Source organism: Kwoniella botswanensis, chromosome 1 (genome assembly GCF_036426115.1).
Source record: "Kwoniella botswanensis chromosome 1, complete sequence".
In the NCBI taxonomy this organism is placed as follows: domain Eukaryota; kingdom Fungi; phylum Basidiomycota; class Tremellomycetes; order Tremellales; family Cryptococcaceae; genus Kwoniella; species Kwoniella botswanensis.
In genome coordinates, this window is record NC_088599.1 from 16,416,600 (window position 1) to 16,431,951 (window position 15,352).

At 47.1% G+C, this 15,352-nt stretch overlaps 6 protein-coding genes across 6 annotated transcripts; 4 read left to right on the forward strand and 2 right to left on the reverse strand.

Moving 5' to 3' along the window:
- Nucleotides 1-312: 312 nt before the first annotated feature.
- Nucleotides 313-1,409, forward strand: L199_006210 (uncharacterized protein; the record flags this gene model as incomplete). Its single annotated transcript, XM_064891910.1, has 3 exons — nucleotides 313-682; nucleotides 739-967; nucleotides 1,025-1,409. 3 exons carry the CDS (start codon nucleotides 313-315, stop codon nucleotides 1,407-1,409), a joined length of 984 nt encoding a protein of 327 aa, XP_064747982.1.
- A 265-nt stretch (nucleotides 1,410-1,674) lies between these two features.
- L199_006211 (uncharacterized protein) lies at nucleotides 1,675-4,199 on the forward strand (the record flags this gene model as incomplete). Its single annotated transcript, XM_064891911.1, has 6 exons — nucleotides 1,675-1,823; nucleotides 1,878-2,432; nucleotides 2,491-2,931; nucleotides 2,989-3,523; nucleotides 3,585-3,732; nucleotides 3,805-4,199. 6 exons carry the CDS (start codon nucleotides 1,675-1,677, stop codon nucleotides 4,197-4,199), a joined length of 2,223 nt encoding a protein of 740 aa, XP_064747983.1.
- Nucleotides 4,200-4,539: 340 nt separating this feature from the next.
- On the reverse strand, nucleotides 4,540-6,531 carry L199_006212 (uncharacterized protein; the record flags this gene model as incomplete). The annotated part of the gene is made up of 8 exons (XM_064891912.1): nucleotides 4,540-4,656; nucleotides 4,724-4,791; nucleotides 4,843-4,922; nucleotides 4,977-5,075; nucleotides 5,130-5,444; nucleotides 5,499-5,858; nucleotides 5,915-6,339; nucleotides 6,391-6,531. The coding sequence occupies 8 exons, from the start codon at nucleotides 6,529-6,531 to the stop codon at nucleotides 4,540-4,542; spliced, it is 1,605 nt and encodes a 534-aa protein (XP_064747984.1).
- A 571-nt stretch (nucleotides 6,532-7,102) lies between these two features.
- On the forward strand, nucleotides 7,103-8,479 carry L199_006213 (uncharacterized protein; the record flags this gene model as incomplete). The annotated part of the gene is made up of 5 exons (XM_064891913.1): nucleotides 7,103-7,258; nucleotides 7,335-7,700; nucleotides 7,762-8,146; nucleotides 8,206-8,282; nucleotides 8,336-8,479. The coding sequence occupies 5 exons, from the start codon at nucleotides 7,103-7,105 to the stop codon at nucleotides 8,477-8,479; spliced, it is 1,128 nt and encodes a 375-aa protein (XP_064747985.1).
- A 1,225-nt stretch (nucleotides 8,480-9,704) lies between these two features.
- Nucleotides 9,705-12,816, reverse strand: L199_006214 (uncharacterized protein; the record flags this gene model as incomplete). The annotated part of the gene is made up of 15 exons (XM_064891914.1): nucleotides 9,705-9,800; nucleotides 9,864-9,974; nucleotides 10,045-10,050; nucleotides 10,143-10,203; nucleotides 10,277-10,524; nucleotides 10,588-10,772; nucleotides 10,830-10,876; nucleotides 10,929-11,074; nucleotides 11,122-11,619; nucleotides 11,673-11,752; nucleotides 11,803-12,082; nucleotides 12,222-12,355; nucleotides 12,427-12,542; nucleotides 12,606-12,714; nucleotides 12,798-12,816. 15 exons carry the CDS (start codon nucleotides 12,814-12,816, stop codon nucleotides 9,705-9,707), a joined length of 2,136 nt encoding a protein of 711 aa, XP_064747986.1.
- A 600-nt stretch (nucleotides 12,817-13,416) lies between these two features.
- Nucleotides 13,417-15,108, forward strand: L199_006215 (26S protease regulatory subunit 4; the record flags this gene model as incomplete). Its single annotated transcript, XM_064891915.1, has 8 exons — nucleotides 13,417-13,419; nucleotides 13,500-13,565; nucleotides 13,627-14,553; nucleotides 14,611-14,665; nucleotides 14,708-14,851; nucleotides 14,917-14,942; nucleotides 15,000-15,023; nucleotides 15,088-15,108. The coding sequence occupies 8 exons, from the start codon at nucleotides 13,417-13,419 to the stop codon at nucleotides 15,106-15,108; spliced, it is 1,266 nt and encodes a 421-aa protein (XP_064747987.1).
- Between the last annotated feature and the right edge of the window lie 244 nt (nucleotides 15,109-15,352).

The window sequence follows — 15,352 nt, forward strand, 5'->3', positions numbered from 1 at the left end:
AGAGCTGTTCTAGACCCCCAATACCATCTGGATATCTGGATTGGGTGTGACAAGACGGTGAACCAAACAAATGACTCGTCCACTGATCATGTAATTAAGTGAATGCATCAACAGAATTTAAGGCACAATTTGCAAAGGTAGTCGCCGACTAAAATCATATCGTACCCCGGTGCGTTGCGTGATCCACTCCTTTGCTTTGTATTTTCGATTGCACCACCGGACCAGAGGTATCGAAAGGGGTTCAGGTGAGATTTCATGCATCTATAGATCTTTTTCACGGTTCATGACACGCTTCGACCAGCTCTCATTTCAATGACTGTCGTTTCGGCGAGCAACTCCATCAAGCTGCCTTCCGGCCATAGCTATCCTCTTACCGGCTTGGGACTATGGAAAGTCCCACAACATGCCTGTGCAGAGTTGGTGTATACGGCACTGAAATTAGGGTATCGATTACTGGATGGTGCAGCAGATTACGATAACGAGGTTCAGGCTGGGGAAGGGTTAATTAGGGCTGTCAAAGAAGGAATAGTGAAACGAGAGGAAGTGGCAATAGTAAGCAAGCTATGGAATACCTATCATGCTGCGGAACACGTAGAAGCTGCTTGTCGGAGAAGTCTTGAAGATTGGAAGGTGGACTACTTTGATGTTTACTACGTGCACATGCCGATATCGCTGAAGTATGGTAAGTCATTTTGTGGAGCTGATGGAAGACACTGTTCGTGCTTATTGTTGCCTAAGTTGACCCTAAGGTACGATATCCCCCGGGATGGAGCTACGATGGAACTCCAACAGGACCCCTTGAACTTGAGGATTCGCCCTTCCACAAGACATGGGAAGCCATGGAAAAGCTTGTCACTCTCGGCTTGGTCCGCAACATAGCAATCAGCAACATGTCAGGTGGAATGGTCATGGATTTGATGAGATACGCTAAAATTAAACCCGCGGTCCTTCAAGTCGAATTACATCCGTAAGCCGGACGCTTCATATCCTCTCTGATGGCACATCTGACGGATCTTCTGAACAGATATCATGCTCAACACAACCTTGTCCGTCTCGCGCAAGCATTCAACATTCATATCACAGCCTACTCGTCATTTGGTCCGACTTCATGGGTCGGTATTTCCGACAATGTTGTCGCGAAATGCGAATCGCTGTTCGACCATTCGGTAATAGCTGGTATCGCACAAAAGCACAATGTCACAGCTGCTCAAGTAGTCCTCCGCTGGGCAACTCAACAAGGTATCACTGTCATTCCTAAGAGTAGTGATGAGAAACGTTTGAAAGAGAATCTGGAGAACGAGTTGCTTAGCTTAACGGATGGAGAGATCAAGGCAATTGACAAATTGGATGCGGGGCTTAGATTCGCCGATCCAGGTGCTATCGATCCCCGTTTGGCTATGTACGCCTGATTGCATGTATTCCACAATGCTCCTACGGTGATCTCATGTATCATACAGCAATAGCTCCTCATTTTGTCAAGACGCCATAGGATGGATGAGCTTTGCACATTTTTGTTTGAAATGACGTGATTTTCGAAATCGGCACGGGGCACACCGAATAGTAACCGAAAGTGATGCTGACCTTTCGCCAGAAAGCAACCAATCTCACTCGAGCCTATACGTGTTACACATCTCTGTTATAACAGACGTCTCAAGAGCGCTCCTCGAGACGAACATGGCAGAGTCTTACAAATCGGGAAGCGTAGATACACTAGACGGGTATCCTTCACTTCAAACCAACAAAGCAGGTCCATCTACACCCCGCACCTCTCGAGCGTGCTCATCATGTAGTCAACAAAAGCTTAAATGCAGTGGAGCCAAACCGTGCGTGCGATGCATTGACCTTGGACGTCCTGATGGCTGTGTATATCTACCTAGTCTAAGAGGGAGGATGAGAGGTAAGCGTAAAGTGCCAGATCCGACAAGCATCACCGAACTTTCGTTGGGAATACTGAGCAAAGGGGATTCTTATGGTATGTTACCACCGGAAAAGCCGACTATGGATTATGTTCGGTGGAAACGAAACACAACTATCTCCGGAACAGTGCCCACCAATTCGACTATTTGGAAGAAGCATACACCAGCCGGACCACATAAATTGCGCAATCTGATTGGGAAAAGATTGAGGTCGGAGATGGAAGATCATCCAGAAATGGAGCCATTAGTCGCCGAGAAACGAATCAATGCGCCAGATCCACAGGCTCCAGCAGGTGTCGTCGACAGACTCACTTCGTTACCGCTACCTGGGGATCGAAATCCTTTAGCAGTCTTGGCAGAAGCAAGTGCAGCAGTCTCTGCTGGTAAAGGCGATATCGAGCCTCGGATCGTCTCAAGCGCAGTATCTTCAGGCGAGAGAGATGGGTATTATGCACCTTTACATAGAACTTTGAAAGACGAAGCACCTCACATAATGACCTTCATCAGTGCGACCGAGTCAGTGCAACATCCCCCACTCACTCCCCCACTGTAAAGCTGATTTGGGTTTATGTAGAGCCGAAAAGCTTTTCGAGTTATACTTTTCTTATCTGCATCCCCATCTTCCTTTGCTTGATGCGACACACTCCTCACCCTCAATCGTCGCCCGACGCAACAACTTCCTCTTCAATGCCATCTGTTGCGCTAGTGCTAAAGCTAGAGATCCCTTTCTATGGACGCGTTTATCCGAATTTGCACGTTACGAGATGGAACGGTTGCCGAAGGAGAAAAATATTGACGTCGTGCAAGGCCACTTGATATACACGATGTGGAATCTGCATCGACCAAAGCATTTCGAGCTTGATATGACCTGGTTGAGAGTTGGAATGGCAGTGCGAACGGCTATGGACATCAATTTACATCGAGTTGCTTTGTCATCACAAGCTAGGGAAGGACTGCCTGTTTGGGTTTTACGGGCCATAGTCAGGACATGGCTAAGTGTATACATTGTGGATCGGTATGTGAACTTTAATCCATCCTCATACGTGAAGTATATCCACTGAGTCGCAGACAGCACCATGTCGGCCCAATTTGGGAAATCGTCCACCATGTACGATGAGCACTCGATCCAAGCATACATAACCTTGTTGCGACCGTCACCTCAAGCGGAAAGCTCCTCCTCGTCACGCGAAGATCTGTGGATAGCTGCTCTGGCGGAATGGACTCAGCCATTTGCTCAGATTGTCGAAAAACACAAATCGGAAGTGATTGAAAACACATCAGACTCATCGAACAATGGCTCATCCTCGACAACCCAATCCGCTCAGGGTGCAATTCTCACATCAGCAACAAATCATAAAGCCGTCCAGCAGTTCTATGAATGGCGCCAGCAAGCGGAAGTATCAATCCGATCATGTGATCAGACAAATTACGGGTTTATGAATAGCAATAAGCGATCCAGTAAGACACGACCTGCCTCGCTCTTTCTGCCATTCACAATGGCAAATATTCGCCTATACCAGCAATATGCCGACCTTGTTGTACATTCGTTCTCATTAGAAAGGCTGGCTGGTTCATCGCGCGGGGATCTGACTGTCACCGTAATCGAGGTTAGTACGACTTAGATCTTCTCTGCAAGATACACGGGATGCTTATACATCTGCGTCACAGCTGCAGTCTGCAGCGATTCAACTTATCCAGACATACCATGCTTCCTTCGACGCTACAGCTCACACTCGTCATGGCTGTCCAGACGCCCTTCATAACTTTGTAATTTATGCGGCTGTATCGTTGTTGCGTATCTTACGACCTCGCTTTCGTCAGTGCGTTTCAAGCCCAGAGGAGATCCTCAAGGTTGTACAGCTAGCCGCTGATATGCTGGATCGAGCAGTGCCAAGCTCGAGCGACTCGATCAACAGCCATCGTGTTTTTGTACATCAGCTCCTAGCCGCCAAGAGGGCTACCTTCAGCAGCGAAAATGATACAGGCGAAGCTCAGGCGCACACGTTTGGTCCCTTGCCGATGCAAGAACATCAAAATAACACCGAGGACACCTTCTCAGCCAGCGTTTACCGCACGACAAAAGTAGGACACTCCGGAAACAAGGTCGATGATGTTCAAAATCACTCCATCTGGCCACCATTACCGGATAACGCCTTGAATCCACTTGATGCGTATCTGGAAACATTGTTCCCCTCGTTTGATGATGTGTCAGATTTCATGTTCTCATCCCAGCGAGGGTCGAATGAGCAAGATTGGGTCTTGCCGTCATGGTCGGCGATGTGAAAAGTAGCGCGTCCGGAATACATCATAGATACGACTTCATTGCGCAGCTGTCAGCAGTGGTAAGGTCGTCACCAAAACCCCGGCGAAACTCCTTCGAATATATTCCATTGTCCAAAACATGTGTATCTAATCCGTGATGATTGTAATCGATTATGGCGGAGGCCATGTACGGCTTCAAGGCGATATGGAGTATGCCTTTGCTAGTAGCATTAAAATATGCATGATCCATGTATCACATTGATCCGTAAACAGTGCGCAAACTCGCTATATCAACTATCGCCGCTATCATCCTCAAGCGATATGCCAAAACCCGTTGCATAAACAGCCCATGTATCCGTCATCATTTCAAATCATTCTGGACATGCTCATCAGCGTTTGCTTCGATGACGTATGTTTTGAACTTTCGAGCAGGAACACCCCGTGTAAACATGATGTCGGCTTCGAGGAAACTCCGATCCTACGCGATAAAGTTAATTGCGGGTATCAAGGTAGGACTATTCCTCAAGGAGAGATATGCCACTTACCTTCAACTCTGGTAGCCTGAAGTATGCCCAGATGAGGCAGATGAGACCGATTCCAGCCCAAAAGAAACCTGCGTCACGTCAGAACGGAACTTACAATCGTCACCAGCATACCGACTTACCAGTTTTTCCCGCCCAATTCCACTTTGTGGGGTTGAGCATGTAAGGCATGAGCACTCCGAAGCAGATACTGAATACATTGCTGGAAATAACATGTCAAAATTGAATCTGCTTGAAGTATTGTAGGGCCACTTACTAGGATGCACGAGCCAGACCAACAGTCTTGTTACGCAATCGGGTGGACGATGTCTCCCCTACGATTGCGTAGGCTACAGGTCCAACAGTCATATCGTAGCTGCACAAACCAATTAGCAGGTACTACATTTCGCTCGTTCTTTTCACCACCCACGTGAACAGCCAACCAATCATTAGCCCAGCTTGTGCCCATCGAGCACCAACATGACCCTTGTCTGCCACCACTGACAAGACACCGATGAGGATTTGTCCAACGACGAGGGCAGATAGCCCGACAAGCCATATTTGACGTCGCCCAAAATAAGTCAAAAGCACCCAGGAGAGGCAAGTGCCGATAAAGGCAGCGCCATATAAACCGATCGTCATGTCGAAGGAATAAATCGTGGAAAGACCTGCTTGTTGGAAGAAGTATGTTGAGTAATTGGCGAATTGCAAACCGCATAATATTTGTGTGGTCCAAACAACGCAGCTACAGCAGCGCGCTGTGTCAGTCTCAGCTAACATTTGAGTTTCCTCAGCTTACCTGATTTCGGTACGACGTCTATCGACACCCTTGAAGCAATCAGTAAAGCTAGTTCCCGCTTTGACTTCCCTTTCGAAATGGTTCGTGCGAACAAGGGAGCTGACGATCTCTTGTACCCGATCTTGTTCAGCAGCCGGAGCGATTCTGCGGACAGTCTTCTCGGCGTTTTCTAACCGACCCTTTCGGACAAACCAATAGGGCGATTCAGGAGCGAAGACCAGTAGGGGGACCAGTATTGGGATCCAAACCCATTGAACAGCGAACGGCATTCGATATGACCACTTGCCCGTGATGTTGTTTGCAGCTCGAAGAACACCTGCACCAATGAAATGACCAAGTACCCAGCAAAGATTTACAAAGCTGTTGACAACTAACTCAGCCCGATGATACCATAATTCACTGTCAACCGTACTTACGTGGTCAAATAGCCTCGCAGGCCTTGAGGGCATATCTCGGAGGCGTATGCTTCGGCAAGGGTACTGAACACACCCCATGGTATACCACATAAAATCTCCCCAGCTAATAAGGCTCCAAGATTGGGTGCGAAAGTGACGAGCGCGATGATAGGAGCCAGTAGTATCAAGTTACCAATAATGGAATACTTGTATCCGAATCGGTCCACCAGGAAAGCCCCCAAGAAAACGCCGATCAGACTCCCCATATTGGCTCCCTGCTGTAGACCAGCTTGCCAAGATGCTGAGATCTGATATCCGGCTGTGCCCCCGGCATCGTGTCCGAAATGTTCTTTGAAAGCAGGAAGCGCAAAGAGGGAGCCAAGAAGAAGAGTATCGTAGGCCTCTTGAACGATACAGAACGAAGCTACTACTGACCAGAATACGGCCTAAATACAACGAAGCTTTAGAAATTGGCTAAGCATAGTTGTCTGACTTACAGTTCTGTAAATCTTCAGACCTTCCCAAATAGACAACTTATGCTGCCATTCTTCTTCACGATTAGCTTCGATCTGGACCTGTCTCCATGAGACAAATGCAGGTTCTTCAAGATCTGGTGCTAACTCTTTGATGTCGGACATGTTGTTCCGGGGAAATTGCCTTCGATGGGGCAAATCGTAGCTAGCATCACGATCATACTGTCTTATACGTTTCTTCACAGAAAGGATTAGGGTGAAATCTTCGTCTTGTCATAGGTTATTTCGGTATCATCAAGGCACGGATTGTGTGACGCAAAGATGGTGTGATCGGTGTGATAACCAAAATGTATGGATCCCGTTGATCTTCAGAGTGTAAAAAGATCAATTCCTGCGGGTAGTCGCCGATTAACTCGGTAGGCACGCGATAATGTGCACCAGAAACCAAAAGATGTGTTGTCTGAAAGCACGCCATAGGAACGAAAAAGCTCGGAAACCATAGTTGGTCGCCGACTAAAGAAAAGATGAGCAGTCAATCGAGAACAAAACCGTTATTGATTGCAAATCTCATCCTCTCATGCAAGTCATCGCATGAGTCAGATGACAAGCAGACTGTATGGCGTTCCGACTGGACCGACCAATTCTTGCGTCCGGTTGAGATGATGGTGTACACTGTACTTATGTCTCTAGTTTTGCCTTGAGTTTCTATCATCATTCATCCCATAGCGACAACAAAATGGCCCCCATCGCAATCGCACCTATTGAAGCGTTGCCCGCTTCCCCCCTACTTGACCTGAAGCAGAATAACAATGCGATGACAGATCCCGACCAAGTCGCTCGTAACACTCTTGCCAGGCCATTGAAGTATACGGGTTTGTTAGAAAAGTACTCAGTAAGCCTGTACAAAGTCTTTAATGTTCATTCGAGACTGTTTACACTCTCTGATCAACTTTAATCATTGTTTGCAGCACTTCGAGGTTACCCCTTCGATTGGACGCGAGTTCGGACCTGATCTTCAGCTTTCACAGATCCTAAATGCTGCCAATTGCAATGATCTTATCCGTGACCTAGCAGTCCTCATTTCCCGGAGGGGAGTGTGCTTCTTCCGAGCCCAAGATCTCAACCAAGACGAAATGATGCAGCTACAAAAGAAGATCAGCACATTAGCTGGACAGCCGAGAGAATCAGGGATGTGTATACACCCAGTTTCAGAGAATGTTGGAGAGATGGGAGCGAAGACTCAATTGATCTCTGCGGAGATGCAAAGGAAAGGAGGAGGGATAATGCGACTTCATGATGACGTCTCGCGATGGGCAACACGAGCATTTCATTCTGTAGGTGGTGCATCACCTTTTCACAGTGGCGGGTTTGTTACGAGACTGATATGAACAACAGGATGTGTCGTTTGAAAAAGTGCCGTCTGACTACTCAATGTTGAAGATCAACGTTCTGCCTCCTGTCGGCGGTGACACCCAGTGGGTAAACTGCTATGACATTCTCGACAAGATGTCTCCCTCCATGCTGGAGTATCTGAAGACCTTGAAAGCGGAACACAATGCCAATTTTTTCCATCAAGAGGCCGCCAATCATGGCAGGACAGTATCCAAGACGATGATCAGAGGGAATCCCCTCAATGTGGGCGACGACCTCTCCGCTCGACATCCGCTCATTCGCACGAACCCCGTAACAGGATGGAATGCACTGTACTACTCGTATGGCTTCGGAGGGCGTATACAGGGAGTCACGTACGATGAGCATGTCATGTTACGAGAGTACTTGAGTGAGTCTTGGCGCAGGCCGCTGGCCGCTGCGATCATATGCACGCTGACCTTTTCACAGCTCAATTATGTATGAACAACTTCGACTGCTCCGTCCGATTCAGATGGGAAGCTGCATCTGTCGCAATATGGGATAATGTGAGCAGTAGTGTCGTTCGCGGTTGATGAAAGCTAATGCCAACATTGCACAGCGTTCCACTCTGCACTCGGCCACCTTTGATTACACGGAAGAGAGAAGTGGGGATCGCGCGTCTTCAATTGGTGAACTACCGTACTTAAGTAATGAAGGGATTTCCAGAACCGACGGTCTTCGTGCAGAAGGCGTGAGCTGGTGATGTGATCGTTTCACGGCGATGTGACTTGTTGTATGATTAAGGCAGTTGGGGGTGTGTTAGGGGTTTATATGGTAGTTGCGGGACTGGCCGTCATATGTGAAATTGGACTTATCGGAACCAAGCTATACCATGTAGTAGAAAATGAAGAAATCTTCCAATCTATTTTACTCTTGCCTCCAGGGGATGGACGGTTGACAAGCCACAACAGTCTAGAGATCCGACATGTTTGACGCTGCATAAGGAATGGTAACATAATAGGAGGCGACCTGTTTATATAACGACTTAATGATAGAATGATACAATAAACCAGTCATTCGGGGATGGGTGTCATGTCGACTACCTCCACGACCGATATTCATCTTGAGACCATTGAGTATATCAATCGACGCAGAGCTATTCAAAGGTAAGCAACGGGCAGCAGTTATCGGGAATCGAGCTACTTACTGATATCCCAGCGCTGATGGAGTCAACGAGACCGACGGACAGTAACAAAGCTGTCCAAGTCTGAGAGAAAGACGTGGGGTCATCTGGTGCCAATGACAGTACGGCTGTTCAAGTCTGCTTGGAAAAAGTCAAGAGGTTTCACAATTCGTGTCGGGCATACACTGTGGTATCCCGTCGTTGTTAGATCTTGACTCAGTGGCGCTGATTCTTGCGCTCATCACCCTCCTGTTCGATACGCTGGGCTCGGGAGCCGTTCACAGGCGATAGGAAGATAATTGACATGGTTCAAGTGTATCTGGGGCAGAAAAGAGCCCTCAAAGGCCTAATCATAATGACTCGGTTGACAAGCATGATCACGGTTATGACTTGATTCTCGAAGGGAAACAAAATCGGGAAGACATCTTGCTTGAAATGGGTATCGGAATCATTAAGTTCGTTTCAGACATCGTCAGGTTCGATATCATTGATGGTATCGATTTGTTGCGCTGATATCATACAAATCCAGGACAAGATACAAGGAAGCACGACCACCCGTTTTTACCAAAAAAAAAGAAAAGAAAAAAAAAAGACGAAATGAAACCTTCTGAAGATCACAGAGAACGGTTAGGTCCATCATTCGCGGTCAAGACAGTGGTCGATATCTTGACTAAAAAGGTAACGGTGACCTTGTGAGTAACGGTACATCATGACATGATATGCGAAGCGAATATTGTGGATCGAACATAAAATACATATTGTACATGTTAACATTATAGTATGAACAAATAAAGCATAATAACCACTAGTAAGGACTGTTCACGATATCACTGTGAGATTGTCGTATTTTGCGTATTGGTGTCGAGAGGGAAGCGCGAGGAGCGAGCGAGGATCGTGTTGGCTATACGTGTAGAATACAAGTTGGTGCAGTGTTCTTTATGCCTGACTTATACTAAACACTCACCTTAGCAAGTTCCTTCTTGTTCGCCATGACCACATTATGCTCCAAGGCGACAATAATATTCTTGTCCGCTCCAAACTTGAAATTATCCGCTACTACTTTTGAATCGTATTGCTGAGGCAAAATAGATTATCAGCCACTTTGATCTATCAGACAGGGTTCAAGCAGAGAGAATACTCCTCACCTTGATCTGATAGTCATCGGTACGTCCTTGTTTGAGACGACGGAAGTTCCCTAAGCGTTGTCAGCAAGGTCGAGTTGTGTTCTGGACTTACAAATCACGACGTATTTTCCGGTAGAAGTGACGATGGTCTTCTCTGCTTCATTGACACCCGTGTTGAATCTATTTGTAAGAGTCATTCAAAGAATATCAGCACTGTGGGTGACCAGACAGAAACCTGTCGAAAAAACTTCACCTGGCAGGCGTGAAGGACACCGGATCCTCCATGTAAGCTACGTGTTCAGGTTTGAGTTGCAAACGTCTTGGGATTGGTTTACTGTCGGCAGGGAAGCTTCTGTCAAACCCAAGAGAGCCCTTGTAACGGCCATCACCTATGAGAGTATCGATCAAGAGAATATATGTCTTGCAAGTAGCAACAAGCCATCGACCATCAGCAGAGACATCGACACCGATGATAGGGTCACCTAAAGCAGGAAGAGCAGTCTTGTATAAAGCGGTGTCAGTCAAGCTGAAAGCGCAAATAGAAGAATACGCGATCTGACTCACCTTTGCGTTTTTACCAATCTGATCAAAAAGCCTGATATCTCCTTTGTTACTCGCGACCGCCAGTTTCCCGGATTCTGTAGTGGTCGCAGCAGAGAAGTCGTTCTTCGTCGCGTATTGCTTGAATTGACTCTCGACTAGCTTGTTGCCAGATACTCTAGGGTCGATACGGAACAGACCGTTATGAGCTGTAAGAATGGTCAGTACAGGTAAACGAAGCAATATCGGACCATTGAAGCGCTTACAATGACCTATGAAAGTTTGCTGCGGATTCATTTGAGCGTATTTGGAGCTATACCAGGAATGCGTAAGCTACAGACAGACATACTTCAGACGTGACTCACTCCGGTATGATATTGTCGACTTCCACAGATTCAGAGACCTTCCACTCGTCCACGACTTTGCCGTATTCAAGATCCATTCGATAGACTGAGTTTTGATTGCTAGGATCAAGCAGAAGCATATCGCCATCTTGGTTGTGGAGCATCATCTGTCGGTCACAAGGAGTCAGTCAAATTCAAACTCAACTTAACTCACCTTTCTTGGTGAAAAGGTCTTGCCCTCCATATTCTTGACTCTGTCGATAGCGGTACGGAATCGCAGCTTATCATCTTGATGAGCGAAAACTCCAATCATGTCTCCACGAGCGACAAATGACATATCGTTCTTGTATCCGACTGCGAGTTGTTGATTCTTGGAACCTCGCTCGAAAGCATCCGCATCTGACTCCTCTGAATCTGACTGATAGTCTTCCCGTTCACCAGTAGACGACGTTTCTTCCTCCTCATCGTCTGACTCTGGACGCGCCTCCTCATCTTCTGGCTCGGCCATTTCCACGTCCTCGTAAGCCTCTTGGATGTAACGTTGCTCATCCGCTTTGGCTTTAGCGTAGCTCATACGATTCTTGCCCTCCCACATATAGATGGTAAATTTATCCTTCCACTCGCCGAAGACATCTTCGTTGAATCTAAGGCACCAAGTCATTCCTGGCAGACCTTCGGTCTCTCGGAAAGTGAACATGAAAGCGTGGTTGGCCTGAAGATCTCATCAGTATGGCAACGGCATGGCGGACCAGATCACGGACTCACCATATCGAAACGAGGGTTCATCTCCGCGTCAATCGGTGCAGAAATGAATGGAGTGGAGTTATGGCGAACAATAATCCACGCTTAACATGAGTCAGCTCGGAGATGAGGCAGAGCGATTTAAGAAACTTACTATCATAATCGCCATTCGAAGCTAAGTCGGCATGAACTTCCTTTTCTTGTATAACGAAGACATCGGTATCAATGTCGAATAGATACAGCTCGGCCTGAGCTCGATGCAGGATAGGTACATCTTTGAATGGATCTTCTGCCACAGGGACAGAGGAAGAAGAAAGTTCATCTTCTGAAGGATGCGAAGGAGTTGACGATATGGGAAGTGCAGGCAGCTTTTCAGTAAATTTCAAAGCTTCTAGCTCTGCGTCGGTCGCTTCCTCGTGTGAGCGAAGATATTTCTGACTATCAGCTCAATTTTCCTGATGTCCATGAACTCACCCTTTCATATACACAATGGAGAACTGTCAATTCGAACAGGCTGTTTGTAGCTTTTGGAACGGACTGAATGTCAGCTCTTATACAAACTGTGCAACTCACCTTGCTGCTCACAAACTCCCACAGATCGCCTTCATCTCCACTCAAATCTCTCCATGCGCAGGTGGCATCTCCGTCCAGAGTACCGAAGCGAAACTCAAGCGCTTGGTCGATGAGGAAGACTCTCTCATCGTCGGCTGGCGGGAGCAGGTCAGATGAGCAAAATGGAAAGAGAGCGTTCTGAGATGAAGTGAATGAGTCAACCCACTTTCGGCGTCCTCATCTAACAACTGTTCCTCTCCTTCCTCATAAGCTCGGGTGACGACAAGCTGATATTGATACTCAACACCGGTCCTTCGAATGGTAGCCACAGCGTCCTGGAATCTAGAACAAATCGAAGATCACATCAGCTGCATTATTTCGCCTCGTATAGCTGGGCAGCCTCACATGCACTCCCTTGACCCTTTGATGCTATTGGGTCGAACGAGGTAGAGTTGACCGGCGGGTATTTGCATCAATTCAGGATTAGCTGGGTTGCCCCACATCTTGCCGAGGACTGTCAGAGAAATTGAAGAAAGCGGGTATCTTAGTATTCGTCCTGATGCACCTCGACATTGTATGACTAGATCATCCACTCACGGGACTTGAGTACAAACATGATGCCTTGTAGAGTGCGGAAACCGGAATGAGGCAAGGTGAATGTGATGAGAAAGGTGAGGGGGAAGCCGTAGCCGTGAGTGGGAGTGGAGGCAAGCACCCGTGGCGTGCTATGTAGTAGGTCTGGACTATGATGAGCTGCTCTGAACTAGGCTGAGTTGGCTTGAATTGACTGATGTGAGGGTGAGTGCGAGGCTATGTGTAACATGTAAATAAGTCACAAATGTCAAATGTTTATGTTCTGGTGGATCAGTGTTGCAATTGTAGATTAGCGAATGATGGATTTGCCACTCATCTGTGATCGGAATGACGTGGCAATAACATATATCCGTGTTATCAGACGCGTGTATATGCTGTATATGCTATTATTATATGACGCATCTATAAGCGTTGAATCGTTCAGTTCACTACCACATACCACTTCCTTCATCTTACTTCAGCTATAATAGTCCCACTCTCACTCTCACTCCCAGCCCCAGTACCAGCCCTATACCGTCACTGGCCAAGCTTACTGCAACTCTAACACCGACAAATATCGAACAGCGCCCGATATCCAAAGCACACTCAAAGCACACTCTTCTGAACGTTATTTCAATCAAACATGGTGGGTGTCCTAATGATTCATGTACCATCTTACTCCCATGGATCGTAGGCCGTTCTGACCGTCTGTATGCATGCGCTTAGGGTCAAGCTCCATCGAGTGGTGCGCCTGGAGGTGGTAAAAGGGATGGGAAGGATAACAAAGACAAGGTAAGCATCAACGGCCGCTGCAGTACATCCATTTGAAGGGGCTGACATACATGCCGTGAAGAAATCGAAATGGGAACCACCCATCCCAACCAGAGTAGGAAAGAAGAAGAAGAGAGGTCCAGATGCATCATCGAGACTTCCAGCAGTCTATCCCACGACTCGATGCAAGCTCAAGATGCTCAAGATGGAGAGGATCAAAGATTATTTGTTGATGGAGGAGGAATTCGTCGCCAATCAAGCATCACAATCTGGTGAAGATCGTACCGCGGCTGATCGTACTCGAGTGGATGAACTCAGAGGATCGCCTATGGGAGTTGGATCTTTGGAGGAGATTATCGATGATGATCACGCTATCGTATCTGTTGGGAACGGTCCAGAATATTACGTTGGAATCATGTCTTTTGTCGATAAAGATCTGTTAGAACCCGGATGTTCGGTACTGCTACACCACAAAACCCACGCCGTTGTTGGTGTTCTCGCCGATGACACCGATCCTATGGTCTCGGTGATGAAGCTTGACAAAGCTCCTACGGAAAGTTACGCAGACATCGGTGGTTTGGAAACCCAAATCCAGGAGATAAAAGAATCGGTAGAACTTCCTCTTACTCATCCCGAATTATACGAAGAGATGGGTATCCGACCTCCGAAGGGTGTTATTCTGTACGGTGTGCCCGGTACAGGTAAAACGCTACTTGCTAAAGCCGTAGCCAACCAAACATCAGCCACTTTCTTGCGTATCGTCGGATCGGAACTCATCCAGAAGTACTTGGGAGATGGTCCAAAGTTGGTTCGGGAATTGTTCAGAGTAGCAGAGGAAAACGCGCCAAGTATCGTATTCATTGATGAAATTGATGCGGTCGGTACCAAGCGATATGATTCGACGTCTGGTGGTGAAAGGGAGATTCAGCGAACCATGTTGGAGTTACTGAATCAATTGGATGGTTTCGACACCAGAGGGGATGTAAAGGTTATTATGGCAACGAACAGGGTACGTTTGTTATGCCTCGACTCCTTCACTTTCAGCTTATGCTTGTTCGAATCATAGATTGAATCCCTCGATCCCGCTCTTATTCGACCTGGCCGAATAGATCGAAAGATTGGTGAGTTAACTGAGTAGATGAACGGCAGCTGATCTCCATCAGAATTTCCTTTACCGGACACGAAAACCAAACGACATATCTTCAAGCTTCATACGTCAAGGATGTCTTTGGCTGATGATGTCGATCTGGAGGAATTGGTCATGACAAAGGATGATCTTTCCGGAGCCGACATCAAGGCTGTGTGCAGTGAGTCCAAGTTGAAGAGGAATATAGCTGACAATCAGCCGAGGCTGGTTTGTTGGCTTTACGAGAGAGACGTATGCGAGTCACCAAAGCCGTGAGTCTAACTTTTCCCCACTTGATCTTGCCTTGTGCTGACGAGTCATGATGCTAGGATTTTACTACTGCCAGAGAGAAGGTCTTGTACAGGAAAGACGAGAACACCGTAAGTCGTATCTCGATTGACAAAGCTGATCAAATAGCCTGCCGGTCTGTATTTATAGGTGATTACTCGCAGCAGGATGAGGAGGATGCATGTAAAGCTCATAGCTCTATGTATGGGACGAGATCGTGTAGACCTAAGATGCATTTCATCATTAATGACCTGTTGCAGATTGTCGTGATAATCATTTGCGTTCTATCATCGACACCGTCATCATCACTGACAACCTCCACCTCACTGGTCATGATATCGCGCACAGTGTTGCATTTGTGTTGTCTCCTTTCTCTCTACTCTCTACTCTTTAC